General features: G+C 40.3%; 1 protein-coding gene across 6 annotated transcripts in view; it reads right to left on the bottom strand.

The window, feature by feature from the left end:
• Positions 1-2164: 2164 nt before the first annotated feature.
• The window catches only part of PRPF4B (pre-mRNA processing factor 4B), a 201507-nt gene continuing 177404 nt past the window's right edge, over positions 2165-26267 (bottom strand). Inside the window, exons 13-18 of one of the 6 annotated variants that reach the window (XM_030208675.1) lie at positions 25881-26032; positions 15555-15641; positions 12884-13619; positions 11751-12361; positions 10867-10912; positions 2165-2306 (exon numbers count right to left, since the gene is read on the bottom strand). In XM_030208675.1, coding sequence (XP_030064535.1) covers positions 13416-13619; positions 15555-15641; positions 25881-26032 — 443 coding nt within the window. In that variant the 3' untranslated portion in view covers positions 2165-2306; positions 10867-10912; positions 11751-12361; positions 12884-13415. Of the gene's footprint in view, positions 2307-4889; positions 5059-10866; positions 10913-11750; positions 13620-15554; positions 15642-25880; positions 26033-26267 lie in introns of those variants that run through there. The other 5 variants (XM_030208677.1, XM_030208678.1, XM_030208679.1 and 2 more) reach the window with 5 other exon arrangements.

The following is a 26267-nucleotide window of genomic DNA, read 5'->3' as shown; positions in this document are numbered from 1 at the left end:
CATCCCATTTATTTAGATAATGTTCTATTGGGTTGGTGTATAGAAGTAACGCTGCATAAAGTCGTGAAATGCTACCCCTGCCTCCCCCCTTCATTAATCCATTTTCTACCTTTGTTTCTGCTAGGCTAAGTTCTCCCTTTGCCCGCTGGGTTAGAAAGTCTCGCACTTGGTAGTACTGGAAAGCTTGCAGGGGGACAGCCCGTGCTCCCTACGAAGCTCTTCAAAAGACAGCGTCCCATCTTCCTCCCACATTTGGCCTAATGTACATAATCCCATGTTCTCCCAACTGCAATAGGCTGTGTCCTCCCTGCCTGGCCCAAAATGAGGAGCAAATCTAAGATACATGTGGCGGAAGTATCTGCGCACCGGGAAAAAGCGCTCCCGGACCTTACTCCAAGTAAGCAAGGGCCACTGTATCAATGGTGGGCATCGTTTTATTAATTCCTCTAACTCCTGTTTAGCCAGCCAGGGAATGGCCCTAAGCGGAAAGGGTCCCATCCAGCCCTGTTCTATCTGCGTCCCAATATTCCCCACGTCCGTGAACCGTGTGACTATGGCCCTCAAATGTGCTGCTTGGAAATATAGGGCAAAAGACGGGACCCCCACCCCCCCTCGCTCTTTAGGTTGGTACATAACTTCCCTTCGAACACGCGGGGGTCTTTTTTTCCAGATGAAGGAAAACACCTTTCGCTGGAGGTTTTGAACTGCCAGTATTGACTCAGGTACCTGGTCCCAGCTGCATGGAGACTACAGCATCAGCACCTCCTCATTGGAGGGGGAGCGCTCTTCCTGGTGCCAACACTTCTTGGGGATCGATATGTGTGCTTCTTGGCCTTCACCCGATGCTAAGCATCGACAGCCCTGTGTCAAGGATGGCACTGAATCCTCACACCTCAATGGTGTTGGTATGAGGGATTCAATGCTGACTGGTCCTGGGGGCTCAGCACAATGGACAGTGTCAAGACAAGTAGAGACTTCCTCGATGTACATCCACTCTGTGTTGAACATGGGTCTAGTGGCCATAGAAACCGATGCACCTGATGCTAGTGAATGCGCCAATGCCAATGTCGATGATTCGGACCCGGCTCCAAAAAAGTTATTTCTCTGAGCATCTCTGGACAACCATGTTCTTTTCTGCATACACAGGGAAACAAGAAAGCTGGTAGGGTTATTTTTGGGCCCCAAACACTGGAGACACCAGGAATGGGTGTCTATTCCAGAGATGGTCCGACTGCACCGAGTACAGTGCTTGAACCACTGAGAACCTTCAATGACACGGAAGGAAAAATAGCTATGGCCAAATCAAATGACTCAATGATGATAAAACAAGTGGGGAAAAAATAACTAAAACTGTAAGGGGAGGGAAGGAAAATCTCTCGAAAAAAAGAAAAAGGCAAAAATCGAGCAAAAATAATACTGGAAGGGAAGGCATAAAAGAGCTCAAAAAGCAGCAACATGCCAGATACTGTTGTGAGGAGCCACAAGCAATACATTCTGTCCACATGGTGGATGAAGAGAGACTGGTGGTCCCATGCTCTCGCGGCAGTGCATGTGCAGGGACTCGTGCATGCGCAGTGGGGACACTACTATGTGCTCTTAAAGCTGCACTACACTGTAAAAGCATTCCACCCTGGGCGATGACATCACCCACATATGAGAATAATATGGCCTGCTTATCCTCAGAAGATATTGTGGGAGATGTTAAATCTGTGATGGACATAAGATAAACCATACTTAGGAACAAGGTTCATCAAGCCCAGGATTTTGTCTCTAACAGTGTTCAGTCCAGGTTACGAATATGCAACAAATTCCAATCACTTAAGTATCCTCACAGGACTGAAAGAAAATCTCACCTGAAAGTAACCATCAGTGATACGCTATGGCTGAGAAGATCTCACCTCAAAAGCAGCAGCTTTCCCCCTTCCTCCATGTATGTAAGCATGTCATCTCTGCAGTATACCAAAATCTTGCTGATCCCATTAGACAGTAGACCTCAACTGATGTCTCTGACACCAAAGAATCCAGGGCTGTGGCCTGAATCAAAAAGCCTTTACATCTTCTCTTTTCAATTTTACTCTGAGTAGGTAAAATCCTTTTAGCAATGATGTATTTCAACAAAACAAACTCAAATAGAACAGAGATGCAAACTCATAAACCATATTTTATTAACAAATTTGTAGTTGAAATATTTGATGATTTAATAATATTGCAAGGTACTGATAGCCACATCTTCAGTGTTGCAATAGGGTCATTAGTCCAGTGTTCAGATCAATGCAATTTTCCAGGGATGACTATTTTCACTTACCCTACATTTAAATGGGAAAAAATTATTACTAGAAACACTATTCTGAATGTCAGAACCCACACACAAAATACAGAACAATAGTCCACTATCCTTCAGAAGACAAAGGTTCAAAAACGAACCTTTTGTTCATAGCTCTTTAGGACAAGAAATATCTTAGGCTTAAAAATACTGGTTTTAAATCAGTTAGATAAAAAAATGTGTAGGAAACAGTTCTGCTACTATCATCATTTACCTACAGCAGAGGTTCCCAAACCTGGTCCTGGAGGCATCCAGCCAGTCAGGTTTTCAGGATATCTACAATGAGTATTCATGAGACAGATTTGCTTGCACTGCCTCCACTGCATGCAAATCTTTTTCATGAATATTCATTATGGATATCCAGAAAACCTGACTGGTTGGGGTGCTTACAGGACCAGGTTTGGGAACCACTGACCTACAGGAAACCCTTAATCTTCTAATATTACAATGCACATACTTATTACTCATTTTCCATGATAATGGCTCCCCAGGCTTATTATTTTCCTGTAATTAATTCTTGTAGACTCTTATTATAAATCTTTAATTTCAAAATAATTTGAATTTTAATAAGCAACCAAACCAGCAGCCTTCCTCCCAAGGCAAAGCATTAAGCACAGAGAAGTATCAGCACAGACAGAGCAGCTGAAACAACAAGTACATAATGGGAGGAGACAGGGGAATCATTGTTTCACCCTTAAACAAAAGTCTTAATCATTTCATTAATTATAAAATACATTCTTACCATTAAGATTTATTAAAAGTAGATTACCTTCTAGAGGTAAATATTTAATTTTTATAACAAATATTTCTCTGAGGACAAGTAGGCCATATTCTCACATGTGGGTAATGTCATCCACGTCGTCCAATATGAAGCATAAAAAAGCTAATATTGCTTTAACATACGCATCTTCATCACACATGCACAAGTGCCTTCCCCTGCTTACATGAGAGAATGGGACCATCAGTCTCTTATCATCCATTGTGAGGAGAGGACGTGCTTTCTGCAGCTCCTCACATCATCTGATGCATGTTATTTCAAAGCAAATAATGCCTTCTTTAGGAGATTTTTCTCCTGTTTTTTTTCTTTTTTCACCTTATTTCTAGTCCCTTATTGGTTCAGGTATTCTTTTCCCCCACTTTTAAGTTTCTTTGTTTTTTTCGCGCTCTTTAGGCTCTCTTAGGCCTCAGCTTCACTCGGGACTTATTCCTCTAATGCTTTTGAGTGCTTTGCCCCTTTTTTTCTAGCATCATCGAGCCATTTGATTTGGCCATGGCTGTTTTCCCTTCCACATCATCAAAGGTTCCCAGTGGCTTTAAGTGCCATACCTGGTGCATGTAATAGGTGGCAAAGACACTCATTTCTGGTGTCTTCAAGTATTTGGGTAGACATGAATTGACTGTTTACTCTTTCGAAAAATACTAAGAGGCCACGCAATGAAGCTAAAAAGTAGTAAGTTTAAAATGAATTGGAGAAAATATTTCTTCACTCAATGTATAATTAAACTTTGGAATTCATTGCCAGAGAATGTAGTAAAAGCAGTTAGCTTAGTGGGGTTTAAAAGAGGTTTGAATAACTTCCTAAAAGAGAAGTCCATAAGCCATTATTGAAATGGACTTGGGGGAAATCCACTGCTGGGTCATTCCATGCCAAGTGGTCTAAACCTTCCCACCATCATGTCTCCAATTTTGTTCAAATTTTATCTGTTGCGCGAGTCAGGTGTTAAACAAAGTTTACAAAACTTTGACGTCTCTAACTGCAATAGTTGCAGATCTAGACCCCCTTTTCTGAAAGGTTGTCAGTCCATGAGTGCGCGACATTTACCAAAATGCCATTTTTGGGGTCTAATAAAATCCAAACATTTAAAAGAATGGCTAAAAAATTAAAATCCTGTACAGTTTTTGATGCTAATTCCGATGAAATACATTTTAGCATTATGGATGCAAAATCCAGTCAAACAAGTTGACTCAAAGTGTGCATCAAAATTGGTCGCGACTCATCGGAACATATTTGGACCAATATTCAGACCGCAACAACTTCCATGCAAAGAAAGATACGGACTTGAAATTTTGAACAAGCATTATGCTTGTGCTGGACATAATACTGCCAGATTTGCAACTAACCAGCATCTATAACCGCCCTGCAGGATCTCTTCAAAGTTGGCACTGTCAGCACAAATGGTAAAATATACCAAAGTTCAAAGCCAATTATTAAAAAAGAGTCTGCCTGAATCAGCTTGTGAACAGTATCATCTGAAAGAGAAAATTGTGCTCTACAACACTATGTTTTTGTTTTGTAATGCCACCATTAAGTAGCCATTTACTCAGGTCAAAGTATGTTATATTTAGTACACTTGATGCGCTAATTTTCTTCATTTCTAGGAAATTGAGTCTTAATAGTCACTTAAAAGTATTGATATATTTATTCATTCATATTTTATTCGTTGTCCAATCGTTTATTGTGCGCTGTTATGGTGGATTGGAAACGTTTGTGAAACGTCAGTTGCACAGAAAGATGCTTTCATAAGCTTTATGCATCCTCATGGTCCCGCTACTTCATTTTATTGGCCGGTAAGACGCGATACTTGCTGGATCCCAGAACAACTTATCATTGCTGTTATTCCAGCTCCATCAGTGACACCATCTGGTCGGCAATATAATTTCCCTGAAACTGTTCTCTTGCAGATCAATGATGCTTTCAGAATGATGAAGTAACTGAAGAAGGCAGGCTTGGGAACCTGCAGTGAAGTAACTGAAGAAGGCAGGCTTGGGAACCTGCAGTAAAGAAACACACAATCAGGCTTGGGATCCTACAGTAAAGAAACACACAATCAGGCTTGGGATCCTACAGTAAAGAAACCCACAATCAGGCTTGGGATCCTGCAGTAAAGATACCCACCCGTGGCTGTTACTGCATGGCTATCGGGCGTGTACCCTATGGCGATGGGGATGCTGGTTTTAATGTGATAACCCGTAATGGCTCAGCCATCATGGACCAACGCAATACATTGCGCACACAAAATATAACATACTTTGACCTGAGTAAATGGCAACTTAATGGTGGCGTTGCAAAACAAAAACATACCAGTGTTGTAGAGCACAATTTTCTCTTTCAGATGATACTGTTCACAAGCTGATTCAGGCAGACTCTTTTTTAATAATTGGCTTTGAATTTTGGTATATTTTACCATTTGTGCTGACAGTGCCAACTTTGAAGAGATCCTGCAGAGCGGTTATAGATGCTGGTTAGTTGAAACTCTGGCAGAATTATATCCAGCACAAGCATAATGCTTGTTCAAAATTTCAAGTCCGTATCTTTCTTTGCATGGAAGTTGTTGTGGTCTGAATATTGGTCCAAATATGTTCCGATGAGTCACAACCAATTTTGATGCACACTTTGAGTCAACTTGTTTGACTGGATTTTGCATCCATAATGTTAAAATGTATTTCAAAGGAATTAGCATCAAAAACTGTACAGGATTTGAATTTTTTAGCCATTCTTATAAATGTGTTTGGATTTTATTAGACCCCAAAAATGGCATTTTGGTAAATGTCACACACTCATGGACTGACAACCTTTCAGAAAAGGGGGTCTAGATCTGCAACTATGGCAGTTAGAGACCTCAAATTTTGGGAAACTTCATTTAATACCTGACTCGTGCAACAGACAAAATTGGAGAACATGATGGTGGGAACTTTTTTTAATTTTAGACCACTTGGCATGGAATTACCCTGCTTATTTCTAGGATAAGCAGCATAAAATATATTGTACTATTTTGGGATCTTGCCAGGTACTTGTGACCTGGATTGGCCACTGTTGGAACTAGGATGCTGGGCTTGATGGACCTTCGGTCTGTCCTAGTATGTAATACTTGTATACTTATATATACCCCTTCCAGCTGTGTTCTGTGTCTTCGTATGAAGAAAAGAACCCAGCTGGCCAGAGAGGCTCAGCGAGATGAACTTTTTGGGGCCTGGTCAAAATCCTCAAGATTGAGAATTGCTCTGGCATCAGATGCTTCAGTCCATATGGCTGCTAGGCCAGTAATGAATGGGTCTCCACCTGCCTCGATGTCAAATGCTATGCAGGGCCCCTGGGATCAGTCAGTATAGGAACTGAATCCGAGGCAACTTGAGGATTCAATGTCGTCCTCGTCGGCACTGAGAAGTGTCAATGAACAGCATTGGGTGAAGGTCAAGAAGAATCGGAATTGATCAATGCTGGGAGCTCCGAGGAGCCCATGGTCCCCAAGAAGCGTCGGTACCATGAAGACCATTCTCCCCCCATACAGAGGTGCCGAACAACAGGTCTCCATCCAACCAGGACCCGGCACATGTTTCGACCCCAGCAGTTTAGAAGCCTGTCTGTGACCAGACACCCCAGTCTTTCCCAATGGCTTCTCTCAATGAGCACATAGTAAGGCTTTTACAAGAGTGCACTGGTGTCTGGGGTGCTACTATACTTGTCTATTGCTCATGTTTGATCTATTCTTATTGTACACCGCCTTGAGTGAATGCCTTCAAAAAGGCGTTAAAAAAAATCCTAATAAATAAATACCATGCCTCTAGCTGCTGCCCGCCAAGCCCCCAGCCTGCGGTGAGGTCTCCGACACCGGTGTCAACAACTATCCATGCTGGCACCCCTTCGACGCTAGTGGAGGCAGCTTCGTCAGAGTTGAGAGTGGAGCACACACCTCGACACCCATCTCAAGGACATGGTTCCTCTGTATCGAAGCAGGCTCGGTCTCAGCCCTCCCATGAGGAGTTCTTTGCCGACACTGATGAGGAGCACTCATGGGAGTCTAATGAGGACCCATGGTACTTCTCATTGGAGGAGTCCTATAGTATCCCATCTGACCCCTCCCCTTCTGAGGAAAGAAGAAAATCTCTACCTGAGATCCTTTCCTTCCCATCTTTTGTCAGGAAAATGGCAGCTGACATTCCAATTCATTTAGAAACAGAGGTTATGATGGTCCTGCTTCACAAGATCCTAAGGAACATTCAGGTGAAGCATTGGGAGTCCCCTCTCTCGGTCCTGCCCAAAAAGACAGACATGATGTATCGGATCTAGAGCTCTCCTGGATTTGATAGGCCCCTGTATCCATGCTTAAAAGAGACAGGAGTTCTAGAGATTATGCTTCGGTGTCCCCTGGTGGATAACCTAGAACCCTGGATTCCTTTGGGTGGAAGATGTATCAGGCCTTTGTGTTCATCTCCCGTATTCAATCTTACCAGCTCTGCACGAGACTATATTTGTGAAACTTGATGCACAGTATATCAGATTTGGTGAATTTTCTCCCACAGCAGCAGGCCGAATATCTTCGCCAGTTGTTCAAGCAGCAAAAGGCACGTAGAAACTTCTTGGCCAAGGGCGCCTATGACGCTTTTGATGTGGCATCCAGGATTTCTGCCCAGAGTATAGCGATGTGCATGCTTTCATGGCTACAAGTATCTGATTTAGACCCTGCAGTCCAACAGAGGTTGGTGGATGCCTTGTGCCAGGGAAATAACCTTTTTAGAGACAAGGGGGAGGAGGTCGCTGACCTCATCAAGAAACACACTGACAACACTGACACTCTCTCTCGCCGGACATCTTCTGTAGATTCCTCCTTATCAAGGAGGTTTTTGGACAAGTCGAAGAGGGGTCCCTACTACTCTCAGAGACAGATTCGCTCCTTTTCACCAGCCTCAGCACGTTCGTTTTCATCAACAGCGTGCACACAAGGCCCAGCCAACTCCCCAGTCAAACCCAGGGATGAGCTTTTGACTGGCTCCAGCAGAGCATAGCCGCAATAAAACTGACCATCCTTGATGACCTACTGGCTGAATTTTTCCCAAGAAAAGTGACCCCTTGTAACCTCTAACTGGTAGGTTCTTCATCTTGGTTATGCCCATGCTGAGTGATAGCACAACCAAACTGTACTTATTCAAACAATCAGGTTGTCATGTATTAAACCAACAAGCAGGAGGATACAGGATCATACCCTCTTGTTAGCAGGCCATCTGGGTATGGAGATGGGCTGTCCAGAACAGGATGGCTCTCTGAGCCACATACCTGGCGGGCACATCCAACACCCTGGCTGACAAACTGAGCAGGGTCATGCAACCGCAGGAGCTATCACTCAGCATGGGTGTTGCCGAGTGGAGGAGTAGCCTAGTGGTTAGTGCAGTAGACTTTGATCCTGGGGAACTGAGCTCGATTCCCACTGCAGCTCCTTGTGACTCTGGGCCCCTGGTACAAAATAAGTACCTGAATATATGTAAACATCCCACATATGCATAATCTGTGTATACGTCACTTATTTATTATCATCATTATTTATTATCATTATTTTTATTGTTGTATTTTATTATATGTTGACCTCTTATTGTATATTTATTACTTATTTGAATGTTTTATTTGATTATTTGATTCTGTATATGTATTTGTTTGAAAGATTTATTTGATTTATGTTTTTATAGACTCCTGATGCAGGCCTGTAGGCCGAAACACAACAGTTGTGTCGAGTCTTTTCTTCAATAAAGAAGTTTTTATGATATTGTCTCCAAGATTTGTATTTCTGTGGTCAAACATCCCACTTTTTACCTATATCTGTTCCAGGCTCTGACTCATGAAAGGCTATTGTCAGATGCCTTCCTCCATCATTTGGGGACCAGCCTTCTGGATGCATATCCTCCCATCCCTCTTGTGGGAAAGACTTTGCTGAAACTCAAGCAAGACTGAGGAACCATGATCCTGATCACTCCATAATGGTCCAGGCAGGTTTGGTTCCCCCTTCTTCTGCAGTTATCCTCCGAAGAACCTTAGGAATTGTAGTGTTTTCCGACCCTCACAACACAGAACAAGGAACCTCTTCTACATCCCAACCTCCTGTCTCTGGCTCTCACAGCCTGGATGTTGAGAGCTTAGAATTTGCTTCTTTGAATCTTCCTGAGGGTGTCTTCAAGGTCTTGTTGGCTTCCAGGAAAGATTCCACTAAGAGGTGTTATTCCTTCAAATGAAGGAGGTTTGTCATCTTGTGTGAGGACAAGACCTTAGATTTCCTTTCTGTCCTACACAAACTCTGCTAGAATACATTATACACCTCTCTGAGACTGGTCTCAAGACTAACACTTTAAGGATTCACCTTAGCGCAATTAGTGCTTATCATCATGTAGACGGTAAGCTCCCAAGTCAAGCCTCCACGCCTGTGTCATGGGACCTCAACGCTGTCCTCACCCAGCTCCTTTTGAGCCACTCGATTCCTGTCATCTGAAGTACTTGACTTGGAAAGTCTTGTTTTTTGTGAGTGTTATTTCAGCTTGCAGGGTCAGTGAGCTTCAGGCCCTAGTGGTGAATCCACCTTACACGAAATTTCATCATAATAGAGTAGTTCTCTGCATGCACCCTAAGGTGGTGTTGGAGTTCCATCTGAACCAGTCAACTGTCCTTCCAACTTATTTTCCCAGACCTCATGCCCATCCTGGCAAAAACACAGTGCACACCTTGGACTACAAATGAGAACTGGCCTTTTACTTACAGCGGACTAGGCCCTACAGACAGTCCACTCAGCTTTTTACTTCTACTGATCCCAATAGGATGGGAATCATCACTGGGAAATTGGCTAGCAGACTGCATTTCATTCGCTTAAACTCAGGCTGGGCTGAGAGTCATGTCAAGGCTCATAATGTCAAAGTCATGGTGGCATCGGTAGCTCACTTGAGGCCAGCCTCCATTGAAGAAATACGCATGGCCACAACAAGGTCTTCAGTCCACACATTCACATCTCATTATTGCCTTCAGCAGGACACCCGACGCGATAGTCTGTTTGGACTGAGAGTGCTGTAGAATTTGTTTGGTGTCTAGAATCCAACTCCACTCCCCTAAGCCCATTTTGTTCTGTTCCAGGCTGAACTCTCAACACAGTTGTATACAGTTTCGGTTTAATTACTATTTTGAACTTGCCATTGTGAGGTCCAATTGACTAATGGTTGTTGTTTTTGGTGAGCCTGGTATCTAGGGATTCCCACAAGTGAGAATATGGCCTGCTTGTCCTCAGACAATGCAAAAATACTTACATGTAGCAAGTATTCTCCGAGGAGAGCAGGCCATTCATTCTTACATACCATCCCACTTCCCATTGAGTTGATTCTATGCTATAGTATTGTACTGATTGGCCTGCGCTCTCGCAGCAGGTGGGAAGGCACTCATGCATGCGAGGTAGGGATGCTGCGAGTGCTCTTAAAATTATATTAGCTTTTTTATGCTCTGCACTGGGTGACGTAGATGATGTCACCCACATGTGAGAATGACTGGCCTGCTGTCCTCAGAAAATACCTGTTACAGGTAAGTATCTTTGCTATATGTACAGATGCAACCTCAATACATTTTCATTGCATTAATAACTAAAACAGAAAGTACACTGATGGTACAACACTACAAATATCAGTACTACTGTAAGCATGGTTAATACTGTATAAAAGCTAAGGATAACATATGATTGCTACAAATGGAAGAATTAGATCATTAAATGAAGAGCACTGTTCATATTTTATAGGACAAAAACCTTTGAGCCTGTCTTCCAGATGACATCATCTTCTTTCTGGCTGCACCTACAACACAAAGAAACAAGTAAACCAGCAACTTTACATCTGTGGGACAGATCTTAAAAGTTCTTCTGTAGATATGTGGTGCATTGTTTCTATGGGTGTGGTGGAGTGCATATAGCCAGATACTTTCAACACCAACTGTACAGAATGATGGTAATGCTCAACAGCCATATATTTTCCACCATCTGCTAGCAGAAGTCCTGAATATCCATAGGTGTCAGCAAAACTGGATGCTCGATTTAAACAAGCTTATAGCTCCTCATTTTTTATTTAAGTATGAGAACTGTAGTTTGATTTGCTTTTCAACAATTAACTTCTCATATGAAGAGGAACACGTTTATTTTTAAAAAAGGCAAAAAAAAAAAAAAAAAAAAAGACAAACAGATTGGTTTGCGACAAACAGATTGGTTTGAAGGTTCAAAAAAAAAAAAAAAAAAAAAGGAATGCTAACCTCACCCATCACCTGCCTGTAATGCAGTTTGTATCATACCCCACAAGGAGAATATCTACTATTGTGTTCTGATTTTCCATCCTTGACTGCACTCCAAGTGTGCATGAGTAGTGAAATTATGTGACTAGTGAACAAAAAATTCTATTGAATTTTAAAAGATATAAATTGGAAACAATTGTTTTTCTATTCCTTTTATGCAAAATGAGTAAATCCTCAAGTTGCCATTTTAGTGTAAGTAAAAAGTGAACTTGATACACTTGTTTACAGAAAACGAACAACAAATATGACAAATATTGGATTCATCATGTTGCGTTATTAAATGTGTTGAACTATTTTTTTCTTTAAAACTTTGCTGCTAAATGCTTATCTACACATGCTGCCAGGAATGACCTTGTTAAGAAGGTGAAGTTGGTGTCTCAGCAAATCAGACCCCTGGAGCAGCCGTTGGGTGGCCTGTGCCTCGTTTTCCTTTTTCTCTCTCAGCACCATCCAAAGGAAAAGTGAGAAAACAGCATAAATATTAGTTAAAACCATACCCAAAGGGAGAATTTCACTACACTGCAAATGGATATAAAGTATCAGTAGATTCTCATTAGTTTAATAATGGTGACTTTAAATTTAATCAATGCTTCATAATATGCCCCAAAAAGCCTCTTCCATTAAAGGGGTTTACAAATAAAATCAACCATTTGTGGATTACCTGATTTTACCAGAACTGAAGACAATAACTATTAATAATGGCTACAAATGCCTTGTTCACAAAAGACTTTATTATCTAATGATGCATACTGAAAACATACAGAAATCTGCATGGTCCACTTTACATGCAGCAGAACAATCTTCACTTTACAATAAGTGAGTTTCAACTGTTTTATGCAAGAGACAACACTTTAAAGTCACAGTCTTAAAGAAAAGCTTCATTTACAAAAGAAATAAAAGGTAAAGAAGCAATTACCGCTTTTAAAAAGCAGCTGCTTTGTTCAAGAGTGGAAGGTTTATGCCTGTATTGAAAGACAACATGATCACAAATAATGAAAACAATGAACAAAAAACATTTTTACAATAAAGCAGTACACTTTCAAAATGGCATATGAATAGTTAAAAATGTAATTTGTGTTGTTTGTCTACCTCTTAACCATAAGGAATTTCAGAATCTAACCCCAACATCTATAATTAGCAAATTAAAACTCTATGGCAAAGTATTGGTTCTATGTCATTGTGAACTATAACAAAATGCATACAAAGTCTTATGTAGCAAGTTGATAATAAAAATTAATAAAGTAATAAGAAACAGTACACTGAAGGCGCTCTATCCATCAAGTGCACACATTCCAAATTTGTAAATGTGATGAACAGAACTTAAGTTGAAGTTATGTCACAAGTTGCAATGCCAAAAAACCAAAAATGTGAAATACCATTTATTGAACATGCACGGACTTCTGCAACATATGCTACTGAACCTTATTTTCCAGTTTCAGTAAAATAACATCTTAAACACCAGTGATGTTGATGGTTTAGCTTACCTTCAGTGTACTGAAAGTTGTACACAACCTGCTTTAAAAGAGGAGACCATCACTGCGGGCAGGCTCAAGAAGGAACAGACCCCTTTCGGCACTGACTACACCAAGGGCATGCTGCTGTGGCCTGCACACACAACCTAGGAAAATGTGAATATAAACAGCATTTATGCTGGCCATTTTTCTTTAAGACAAAAATGAAGCCATGTCTGCTAAAACAAACCAACCACCCAGCATTACTGCTCATTTTGAGAGCAAGAAGCTTTTTCTTATGTGCACTGCAACCATATACATTAACATTGTATATCTGTGCAGTCTTGGCAAATATAACACTTCTATAGTGTAAAGTTCTTCCCAATGACCAAATTTTACTTTAAAATATCTAAAAGAAATATCAGCCTTGGTGTTAATTCAAATATACCATGCTTCCTCAAATTGCAGGTGAAATATTTATATTTTTATATACACGAACTGTTGTGAAACTTCTTCAGTCTTGAGATCTTAATTAGGCAAACCCTTTGAAGCTTCTCCGTGGGCTTTAAATTTTTTCCTGGATGAAGGCGTGCTGCAGGGCCTGATTGATACTGATTCGTTTAGCTGGGTCTAACATTAGGATCTGGTCCAACAAGTCCTTGAGTTGGTGTACTTTTTTACGTTGATCTTCTGGGAGTCTCTGACACCCAATCAAGTCAGCTAACAGGTCCTTGGTTGGGTTAATAGTGCTCATAACAGTAACTTTTTCCTGCAAATATAAAACACAATAAATACCCAGGTCTTCAAATACAGTAACTAAAAAAGTAGAGAAATGTGAAACAGAAAATATCCTTAATGAATATAAGAGTATATCGGAATTACAGCCAGGTTTGAAACATGGCAATTAAAACAAAATTTAAGTTTAGAGTCCACCAATCCCAAAGTTCATGGCAAATATGAGCCACATACATAATAAAATACACAGTAAATAACATTAACCCCCCCCCCCCCCCCCCCAAAAAAGCCCACAGAATTGTATGCCTTCTCAAAAAGATATGCTGTTTAGCTTTCTCACAAGAACACAACCCACAAACATCTAATATCAAAATATATTGTGTTCTTCAATACTGGCCCAAACACTGAAAGTTCTTTGGAGCGTTTCAAACACTGCAAGCGTCCTTTATAAAAAGTCTACTGAAAATTGTAGTATTTTAACCAGTTGGTAAACAACAAAATGAATTTCAATTCCAACTTGAAACCTAATGGCCAAGTTTACTAAGCCACGCTAGCATTTTTAGCTCACACTTAAAATTAGCGCGCTAACGCTAGAGACACCGATAAGAATATATGGGTGTCTCTAGAGTTAGCGTGTGCTAAAAACACTAGCGCACCTTTGTAAACAGGGCCCTAAAGTCAATGCTTTAAAAATTATCAAAAAAGCTTTTAATTTAGCTGTCATTCAATGAGCAACCACTGAAGAGCTATAAGAGCATGGGTAATATATATGCTCATAACACTTTAACACTTGGTCCCATTAGAAGGCGAACCTCAGTGGCTCTGGTTTAAAGACATTAAGGGGCTCACTTTCAAAGCACTTAGACTTACAAAGTTCCATAGGTTACTATCCTAAGTCTAAATGCTTTGAAAATATGCCTCTAAGTAAGATCTGACCTATGTGTCTGAAATGAAAAATTATGCAGCCACCATTAGCATATTCTTCCAACAAAACTGAATGTATCTGTGGCGTGACTAGCTACCAAGAGTAGCTCCAAAAAAGGTTGCCATATTCATCACGTCTTAAGGGTAAAAAATAAACTTATTTCTTTGATCCCATACAAAATATATTTTGATATTTTCATTTTACACAAAAGTATTTTCATAACTAATTCTCCATCACTTAAGAAGGGGACAGAGAAGCTATTCTGTCATATGAAATTGGGGATAATCAGTGCTAATGACAAGAAAAATAATGAAAGCACTTGCATATAACATCTGTAGGAACCAATTTTATTTTAAGACAAGTGCAGAAATGTTTCCTTATTTTTATGAGAGGGAATATTCACCAAAGGTTTTTAAGAAATCAGGAAATCAGAATGTAAAGAGATGCAGTAGCTCTGGTAGATCCAGGATGCTCTGATTCTTTTTGTCTACTCCAGTGCCAGCATCACCACCACAAAGTGTCACTGACTTAAGTAACACAAACCAAAATGACAAGTTTCCAAGACAATTAATATCTGGCCAAAATACCATTCATTAAATCCTGCTCACTTTTTCATTCACAGCTTCTTAGAATTTTGTTATTTGTTCTAACTTTCAAACAGCAATCAAGAACATAACTTTTTTTAACTGAAGCCAAATCAGTTTTAAAAAAACACTAACAAAAAAATAACCTTCCCCAACAACAAAAAAAACCCAACAAAATCCCCTCTAATACAGAATAGTTGTTGTGCAGTCTATTGTATTTCAAGACAACAGTAAAATGTTAAGTATGTTAACAGCAGTAACTACTCATCACTCCCAGTTCTCAAGGAAGTCTGAATTGACAGTTTCTTCAATAAATTCCTAGATAATAGGGAGTTCATTTTTAATGTTGTTTCTCTCATTGCTGACAATCACTCAACATTTACCAGCAAGCAGCTAGATTATACTGAAATTACTATATTGAAAGCAGTTCAGTAATTCCAAGTAAATAAATTAAACTTACCCTTTCTGTTACTTTATCAACTTCAATGTACATGAAATTGAGATTTGAATCAAAGTGCTGATCTTTAAATACTCCTTTTCGGATCATCTGAACAAAAAACAATCAGAATCAAGTTATCTACAAAAACTACTAGTCAACCACCCAAGCCTATAGGATACAACTTTTGAAAATGATCAGGGGTAATAAACTAATGAACTCAACATAAATTACACCCTCCCCAAGCAATAAACACCACACAAAACATGGTGGAATTGTGACTGAACAGATCATATCTACATGACAAGAGTCAGCAGATCACATGGACATGTCATGCCAATAAAGTTATCTAGCCCTCATCTGGCCAAATCAAAACCTAGAGAAGTACTCAAAATCCCATCAGTCATTCATTTCTGCAAAGCCCTGTTCATACCCACCACTCTATCTTGTCCTCATCCACTGCAGTCTGTCTACACAATATTTTCCATCTCACTTCCAAACCATCCATAGCATACTTCCCCCCTCCATCCCCCAGTCAATCCTCTCTCCTCAATTCCCTCACACTACTTTCTTCCCCACCAGCTTGTCTCTATCATCTCTCTTGACAACTCTACTCTCTTACATTCGTCTAATCTCTACTTCCTCCTCCCCTTCTTACTCTCTCTGTACATTTTAATTCTTCCCCTTCTGCATGGGCATAGTTGACATTCTGTATTTGTAGGTGGGTGGTTTAACAAGGTCCCTGCTGCTCCTCTTCCTGTACCTTCTTTACTTGCTCTGCTTCCCTCTTTCCTTTGGCCCATCCTTCTGTTTCCATTTACTCCCCAGCAGATTCCCCCTCATTTCTTCCTAGTCAGCTTTCCTCCTCTGCAGGCTTGATTCACCCATCCCTTCATAGCTTCCCACCCCCCACACCTCCTTAGCAGGTAAGACTTCTTTTCTCTGACAGACTCAACTCTCCTCTCAGTTTGTGATTCCCTATTCCACTTAATTTCCCTGATCTCCCTTCCTGAGCCCAAGCACATCCCTGTCTAGGACTGCTCTTGCACCCTTATCCCACCCCATCTCACCCCCCCTGTAGCAATTCTCTCAGTATTCCAGACTAGTGGCAAATTCCATGTGAGATGGCCTGCCACTGACCTACCCTTATGCAGGCTGTTTCTCTGCAGCTTATGTTCTCTCATCTCCTCCTACCACTTCTATACCTCTTCTCACTCCTTCAAACCTCTTTCTTCTGTAAATGATCTTCTCATGATATCTTTCTCAGCTTCTCCTCCATCTAGCTTCTCAGCTCATCTGTCTCACAAGGCATCTCTTCCAGTCCTCTTCACCTCTCAATTCTTCTCTTAAACTCCCTTTATCTAATCCCCAACCACTTATTTTATTAAAGCCCATGGCTCCCTTCTCCCTTTTAAGTCCTCCTCTTCTAGCCCTCTCAGCTTTTGTTTACTCTTCTCCCTAACCCACAGTCCTATAACTGGGCCACCCTCTTCCACTGGCCAGGATTACATCTTTCAGTTTCTCATCTAGGTCCCTGCAACAATATTATAGCTCCCAATAAATAGAGAGCTCCTCTCATAGGTGCTCTACCCCTCTCTCTCAGTCCATCTTTCCCTTCCCTTTTCCCTCTGTCAGCATCTCATTCCTTCTCCCAGAGCCTTTCTTAGTGCCTCTCCCCCTCTTTATGGCAGACCAATGGTAAAAAGCCTGCCTGTCCTATACTGCTGCTGTGCTCTCTGTTCCTCCTGCAGCATTATGTTCAGATGCTCCTTAGCCAGCCAACAGAATACTGGAGAAGACAGGAACAGAAATGAAGGAGACACAAGTCTGCCTTCCACTATGGTCCTGCATTACTGAACTTTCAGCTCGTAAATCAAGGAAGGGCAGGAGACAATGCTGGGGGCACGCAAGCACTCACAGAGCTCACATCTATGCCCATGCACCACAGTTTCTGCTCTTATATAGATTATCTGATTCTTGCAGCTTTAGTCAATAAGGCATGTGATCCCTAAACCTGCTGTGGTGAAACAAGTGGTTTTTATACATATTGTGATGAAAGCTTATTTTGCCTTGCACTCTTAAGCTACCATACAAGTGACCTTCTGATCTTTGTCGTGTTCAGTAATTCCTAGCAGCAGGAAGGTTTTTCTTTATGTCTGCCAGGATTGAATGGGTTAAACTTGTCTTTCATCAAACCAAAAATAGTAGGTGAGTGCTTCCACAGCAATCAAACAAGCAACCCAGAGAGTTGAAGAGATAATTCCAAAAACTGCCAGAAGTCCAATATCTTCAACATATAAAAGTTTATTCTCCAATAAAAATAACACACACTGTCTAGACCCAACACGGGCTGTGTTTCAGCAGTGTGCCTTCTTCACTAGTCTGCTGGACAGACACACTGTGCTGCAGTTGCTGACTACTGTGCTCTTCTACTGACACTGTGGTTATTCTCCATATTGTCTTTTGTATTCCGTTAACTTGTGACCCCTGAAGAAGGCACACTATCGAAACATGGCCCGTGTTGGATTTGGACGGTGTATGTTATTTTGATAATAAACTTTTATGTTGAAGATATTGGATTTCCTGTCTTTCACCAGAAGTTGTAACAGTACAATATTTTGTTAGCTTCATGTTTATGTTATTGGTCAGCGCAGTATCTTGCATTAGAACTGGTCTTGCAACAACAGCTCCTGAAGACCTAGCCTGGAATTAGCCAGAAATCTTAGTTTGGTTTTGAATACAGAGGAAGCAGACCTGTGCTGTGCTAAAGTCCTGTCCCAGTTCTACACATCTAATTGAGAACAGTCTGTCCTGAACCTCTGTAGGCAATGGTTAACTACAGTGAACACTGAAATTTGACTAGATAATGTTATCTGTATGAATCTTTGTTATTCTATCTGCTGGTTTGCAGAAATTAAATCTTATTTTCTTGCTCACAGTTTCCAATTGTTTTTTTTGCAATACATTTTTCAGTTTATTAGTTTTATATCTGTGATTGGTCAGTATTTCTTAAAAAAAAAAAAAAGAATTGGTCTGTAGACGAATTTCTATGACCTGTGTAAACCCTGGATTTATGGGAGTCTCAGTCTCCTTAGAAACTATTGTGGATGCAGGGAGTGTAGAAACTCAGGGCAGGTGATTGCCAGTGTAGAGGCACACACACAGGTGCAGACAGAATATGAGCAGTAGTATGGCAGAACCCTCTAAGCATTCATGGGGTTAACCTTCAGCGAGTAGCAGAGGTAGTGATAAAGTGTCATGTGATATTAAGTTAGTTACCTTTATAGAATATGTATCTTTTGGGACTTTTGTCATTTAGGTGCCTTATCATACCATTACCCTCACAGTAGGTAATTTTATAATGAGGCATCTATTTGGAACAGATTCTGTAAAGGAAAAGCATGCATCTACCTTTGTGTACAGAATTCTAACACAGCAGGAAAAATACATATGTTTATATTAGGTGCAACCACTTAAACCAGACAAAGAACAGGTGTAAATGCTCATGCCTAGATTGCTAAAGCATAATAATTTATCATCATTTATATAAATGTGCACCTGTCTATATGTGCCTCTACTTTCAAATTATTGCATTTAGGTGCCATTTTATAGTCTAGTGTGTTGCTGGAACATTGGTATTTACGTACATACATGTATACTGTATACTGGCATTATCGTCATTTATGCTCATTCTTTGTAACAAATGTTGACACCCTCTTTATAGAATAACTCCTATAAGGGAAATTATGTAAAGTGGGCACTAATATTTCTGCACAGATTATGCACAGTAATGATTAAAATAATGACATATATGAATGTGTAAATGCAAAAATTCCACCTAGGCGCTGTTCTGTAAATATGCATTTGGGTGCAAGCACTTACACCAGCTCTTCAATTGGCAAAAGTGCTTGTGCCTAAATTATAGGTTGTACAGATATCTGTTACACTAGAATTCTACAAAGGAAATTAGCCTATACATACTGTTATAGAACTGTTATAGAATTACTCCCGTAATCCTTGGAGCTTACAGCACACAACAAAAAGACAAAATTAAACTAGAGAGTTATAGGTGGGATTAAATTATGTTGCTTAATAAATGTTAAATAGAAGAATGGTTACACGTAATCCTTGTTTTTTTTTAAATTCATCTGGGCAGTTGTACCACTATGCATATTCCTTTAAAGTGTGTGGATGTTAATTACCACACAGATGTATTCCCTGCTAATGCTTGGCAAGGATCTTAGACTGAATCAGCAGTGTATGATATGGGTATTCAGTTTGTCCAAACTCTGACCGTTTCATCTCAGTTGGGAGAGGATTTCATAAGGGATCTGCCACAGACTTCGGCCGCTTCATGCTGTATACAATGTTTTGCATATGGTGAAGAAGCTGCTGCTACTCGAATCAAGGAACATTCTAAACTCTATACCTGCTGTCAACCTTCTAAACTGATAGGATGTACGGGGGGGGGGGGGGGGGGGGGGGGGGGGGGGCTCCCACATTCTCACCTGAACATTTTTAAAGATTTTGTGGCCAGGCACTTTCACAGCTTCCTTGAAAAGATTGTGGAGTATATCCAATATTTCTGCCTGGGGTCCTCAGTCTCTATCTTAAACGGAATGGCTTTCATCATTTTCCAACTAAAATCAATGGAGGAGTTTCTCAGGTGGGGAATTTCTCTTTTTATGGGGAGAATTCAGATTAAATAGCATGCATGGTGAGCTCTCTTCTTCAGAAGAACAAGCAGATTCATAGCTGGAGTCCCAGGAGTACTCAGAATCAGAGAACTTCATTGGTCTGGGTCTGTGCCTGGTTAGACCTCCATACTTTGATGGAAGTGGATCTCAAATGAGGAGATCTAGACACTGATGATCTTCAAGACCTTGGTGAAGTTTCTACTACTACTACTTATTTCTATAGCGCTACTAGATGTACGCAGCGCTGTACACTTGAACATGAAGAGACAGTCCCTGCTCGACAGAGCTTACAATCTAATTAGGACAGACAAACAAGAGATAAGGGAATATTAAGGTGAGGATGATAAAATAAGGGTTCTGAACAAGTGAATAAGGGTTAGGAGTTAAAAGCAGCATCAAAAAGGTGGGCTTTTAGCTTAGATTTGAAGACGGCCAGAGATGGAGCTTGACGTACCGGCTCAGGAAGTCTATTCCAGGCATATGGTGCAGCAAGATAATCTCTTTCAGGCAATGCAGGATTTTCGACTATTAGGTGGAACTCTCTTTGCACCAACAATGAAATCAAAGGTAGGGCAAATTGAGAAAGATGTTCCAGGTACTCAATCACCACCTTAGTGAGCTCCTCCTCAAAGACTGTGCCAAAGGTGTGGGCATACCAGTAGGAATGGCCAAGTCTTCTTGAGTATCTGTGGCCTCGTCTCAGGTTCTTGGAGGCTTTTGTAACTCAGCCATCACTGAAGCGAATAATTTCAAGAGAGTACTCAAGAGTGCAGTGTCTCATTTCTCTCAATGCTGTGTCCTGATAGCATACAATGCAGATGTTTCCTGGCCTCCATTCACTACTTATTTTATTTATGAGGCTCTACTTACTGCCTTTTTGAAGGAATTCACTCAAGGTGGTGTACAGTAAGAATAAATCAAACACGAGCAATAAGCAATTAAAGCAGTAAAAATATTCAAACAACAATACAAAGTATGGCATAGTATACTACTTACAATGTCAACACAATACGAAATAAAACATTTTAGTGAAGGGTATAAGCAAAGATAGAACATATAGATAGGTAAGAGAGTAAGAAGAGTTAGAAAGTAAGGTGACTAAAGAACGTTGCACATGAGGTCAGAGAGATGGTTAATATATAGATAGGTAAGAGAATAAGAGGAGTTAGAAAATAAGGTGACTAATTTAACGAAAGGTGCACATGAGGTCAGAGAGATGGTTAAATACTATCTTAGCTAGGGTAGAACTGGATAAACATGTCCTGATTCAGTATGTGCAGCCTATGTCATTCCTTGTGTGTGTGAGTGAGACTAACAAGTTAGTTACTTCTTCCATTAAAGGCCTGGTTGAAAAGCCAAGCTTTCACCTGCTTCCTGGCATTATGGGCCCTCTCTCTCACAATGAAGAAAATAATCCTTCCTCTTCTCGGGGCTGAAATCAGTCATATCTGATCTTAATGGGCTCTATTAGTGTTCAATGTCAATGGTGATCAATACACCCCCAGCATCTGGTGTAGCTCTTAGACCCTTAGAGATTGATGAGTTCAATACCAATGGACTGGACATAGAAGTGCAAAAGATCCTCTCATGCTCCTCCTCAGGGCCATGAAGCCCCCTCTTTCACCTGAGGTGATGTCAAGAAGTATCCTGAACAAGCCCAAGGGACTGCAAAAGCACCAGTTATGAGTATCCAATCTAAATATAGTCTAATCACATTCACACCACTCCCATTTTCTTAAAGTCACTGGGGGTATCTTTTGGGATATGCCACCAAAATAAAAAACAAAACAAACGAAACTTCTGCAGGAAAATCAAATGAATTTGGAAAAAAATATATTTAGATGAGGTGCTCCTAGGCCTAAAGTGAGGCCTGACTGGGCAAAAGTGGAAAAAGTAATAACTGAAAAATCAGCTGAAATCCCGACAAGGAGAGCACTAAGGGGCATCTTACAGAGGCCCGGTACAACAGTGAAGTACAAGAGAAAAGGTTTTTCTCATTTGATAAATCTTTTTCAGAGCTCAGTGAGGACGCATTTTCACAGCATCGAAGAAAAAAGAAAACTGAGGGAGGTACTGCCTGACAGTAATGATCAGGAATCTGCATGCATGCACAAAGACTTCTCAAAAGCTTCTACATAAATCTGTAAGGACCTGCTATCCCTCTTGACCTTCGAGTCATGCTCTCACAAAAATATAAACCTGCTCCAAAAAAAGGTGTAAATATGTGCATAGACACTATTATTTTTTTAATTTAGATGTGTATACATATGTATTTTATTTTAAAAAATGCACGCTCATTGCAACCAATCCTCCTTCACCCCAAACTATACCTCCAGGAATACCTGTGTGCATATATGGCTGCACGAGCCATTTTCCATGTGTAAAATATGCTTTGCATGAGGAAAATTCTTTATAAAATAACCCTTATGTGTACCTGTATGGAGCTGTAATACCTCTCTAAAATTGAAAGCAGTGTTTTACATAGAATTATATATGAAACATATAGCGCCATCTTGGTGATCACGACTCACTATATCATTATCTGGGTACTGATGAACAAACTATTCTTGACGGCACTATAGTAGGCTGTTTTTCAAGGACAGGTGCTAAGCTGCTCACTAGTTTGAATATATATGAGCACAGACATGGCTTGATAATCAAAGACAAAACCACTGAGGGTTTAGCTCCAGTGCTTATCACTTTAGCAGCAACAGAAAAAGGCATCCCAAACTAGTTATTTCAGAATCACAAGACAACATGGAGAGAAAGAACAGGAGATGGCTTGACGTCACAAGGATCCCCCCTCCACTAGCAGCCGCTATGTTGGTACATCCAAAACAAAGCAAACAATCTATCAGCTGCTGCATCCACGTTGCTGTTGTTCACTGATATTTTATCTCAGTTATATTGGTAAACATGCCAGCTTGTGCAGCATATAGATAGCATATAGGTGTACACAGAAGAACTATCATAACAGAATAATCTTTCATCGGTTAGAATAGTAATTAGTTCTAAATTGTAACCATCATCTCATTTGGAGGTACTGGTTATAGGGACACCCTAGCAGGCACTGTATTGGTGCTGTGGTTTTTTCACCTAATAAAGAGCCACCAAAAACAGACATTATGTTATTGTGTTATGAGAAACAAGTGCTCAACACTGAGTTTTTATTTTGAAGTACAAAGGTTTTGTTTTTTTTTAATTAGGTTGAAACCTGGGAGCATTTAAATGTTTGTTTCATGTGTATAGATCAAAAGAAAAAGATGGTATGTAGGAAAGTGCTCCTTTTGTTTTGTGGAATGCAGTGGTATATTATAAAAATGCGCTTGATATTTTTTATTACTACTACTTAAAATAGAGATATTGAATAATGAGGGAAGAGCTACGTTCATGCAGAACTTCTGTCCAGTCAGTCTAAATGTGGCAACTTATTCCAGTTCTGTTGTATATATTTATTTTTTCTTAAAGTCTACATGGATATAAATGTCATGGGTGTTTTTGTTTTTTAATGTGTTTGTATATAGATGACTCCTGTTACATTTATTTCCAAATTTAATTGCTTTTTTGATGTGCTGACATCGCAAAATTTATAATGTAAAGGTTCTAAGACTGCATTGCAAGCATTTTAATATGGGATATAAATGTCAAACAAGAAAATCATTTATCCTTCCTCTTTTAAGGCACTGCTTATCCAATTGTAACACGTTTAGACTTTTTACAGATGGACCAGGCACAGGCAGTCCGTTATTTCTAATAAGAGTTTCCTATTATTTTAATAGGTGATTGCTATTGTTTAGGTGACTCGACGTGGCTGCAAGCTCCACCTACTTCAGCCCACATAATGGGCCAAGCATGCTCCTGCAGTCTCCTGTTCTTTCTCCAACCTTCTTGGAGAGAACTCAATTCTTATACAGAGGGTAAAAAATCAGTGCATGCTAATAGAGGAATTGATTGATTCTGTAAAGAATCAACCAATTACTCTGACCTCAAAACCAACTATTATCTTGTCCACCAAATATTATGTTATGAAATGAACTGGTTCTTTGCTAAACACCTCTAAGTTTGCGACACGATTGTGCATGGGAATATCTAACCGCTATGTTCCCAACCCAAATAGTGGACATAGGAACTTGGAGATCTGTTCTTGAGACAATTAACACAGATGATATACAGTTCAATTTCTGATTATTTTGGAGAACAAGGTGGTCACATGTCAGTATATAATTGACACCAATGAGGCAAAGATCACACCAGTGTACTATCATCCAGGAAAAACTGGACTAACTGGGGGACTACAAAATGCTGCATTTGCCATCATGCACAAGATAAAATTCTGAAGCTACCTAAAGATTACTGGATAATTTTATACAGCATGCTCCACAGGTAAGCATGTAGTTATCATAAAACTGCCTGGGACTATAGCATGCATACAAGTGTGCATGCTTACAAAAGCACATGTATCAGTGGCATAGCTAGATGGCCAATTTGGGGTGGCATAAAATTCTCTCTCCACCCCTGGCTCCAAACCTCAAAGTAACAAATAATTGAGCTGGCAGGGATTCCCAAGGCCTGCCAACTAAAGACCTCCTCTGGTGACCAGAACTCAGAGTACCCAAGCCACTTCTGCCCCCCCCCCCAAAAAAAAAAAAAAAAAAAAAAAAAAAAAAAAACATGCTTGGCTTTCGTTGATGAGTTTTGAAGGAGTTCTGGCCATCGGAAGGGGTCTTTAGCTGGCAGGCCTCTTGGAACCTTGCCAGTAACAGCAAGAATGTGCCAATGTTGGAAGGGTCTGAGTTCACAGTGGGTGGGCTGCTGCACACATGGGCCCACCCATGTCTACACCACTAATGCATATTTTCATGCATCTGTGCTCAGGCATTCTTGGAGGTGTAGTTTGAGTGGAGATAAGGAAGAGCTGGAAAACAGACATGTATTTTATAAAATAAAAGGAACACTGGTGCAAGAGAATTTGTGCACTGTTAGCGTATTTCTAAAAGGCTATTTTATAAAGGCACATAGGCATATAGAGAAGTAGCGTAATGGTTACAGCAGTAGTCTGAGAACCAGGGACAACAGAGTTCAAATCTCGGGCCAGTCACTGTGATCTTGGGCAAATCATTTAAACCACCCCCTCCCCCATCGCCTTAAGTACAAACCTAGATCATAAGCCTTCTGAGGACAGGAAAATATCTATTATACTTCAAAGAATTGTGCCTTGAGCTACTGAGAAAGTGTGAGAAATCCAAATCCTCCCTATGTTGCTTGTATAAAACAGGCACCTTTTTTGACACTTCACAAAGATGTCTCATTATGAAATTGCTTCTTCCTCTCTTCCTCCAGACACAGCTAAGGGTTGCCCATGAACATGTGCAGCAGGTCCAAACAAAGGAAGACAGATGCAAAGGGAGTAAAATCCGAATCAGGTAGCTCTGACAGACTGCAGTCAGCCAGACATATTAGATATCATCTTCTGTGTGTTTGTGATTTACATAAGAGATGAAGAATTAGGAAGAATCTTCTTTCAGTGTGCCATTTTTAAAAGGTCAATTTCAACAGCAAACTAAACTGGTGGTCATGGCTAGGGAAGGGATGCACCATCTCTGCTTATAAAACAATTATACAACACGTCTTTTAATTATAATGTTTTTCTTACCTTATTGGGCATCTTTCCTTTCAGGTCCATGGAAAGTTTCAACATGTGGTTATTAGTTTTACCAGCGAATAATATTTTTCCATTATAAAGTTCATAGAGAGTACAGCCTACAGACCACATATCTATGCCATAATCATAAGGTTTTCCTATAACTGAAACAGATTTACATAAATATAATCAAATTTGTCATCAAAACACAAAATAATGAAAGTTGCATTTAGGCCAGACATATCATATCACATGAAACAGCTAACACAATTTCCACATTAACCTCCATTTGGGTGGTAGTGATGGCATCAAGGTAATAATATGCCACAGAGTCCGCTTTAAGAGACTGTAAGGAGTGGAGGAGTAACCTAATGGTTAGCACAGTGGGCTGAGCACTAG

The sequence above is a fragment of the Microcaecilia unicolor genome, chromosome 1, assembly GCF_901765095.1.
Source record: "Microcaecilia unicolor chromosome 1, aMicUni1.1, whole genome shotgun sequence".
In the NCBI taxonomy this organism is placed as follows: Eukaryota; Metazoa; Chordata; class Amphibia; order Gymnophiona; family Siphonopidae; genus Microcaecilia; species Microcaecilia unicolor.
The sequence above is the reverse complement of the archived record's forward strand: the minus strand, read 5'-3'. Positions and strand labels throughout refer to the sequence as shown.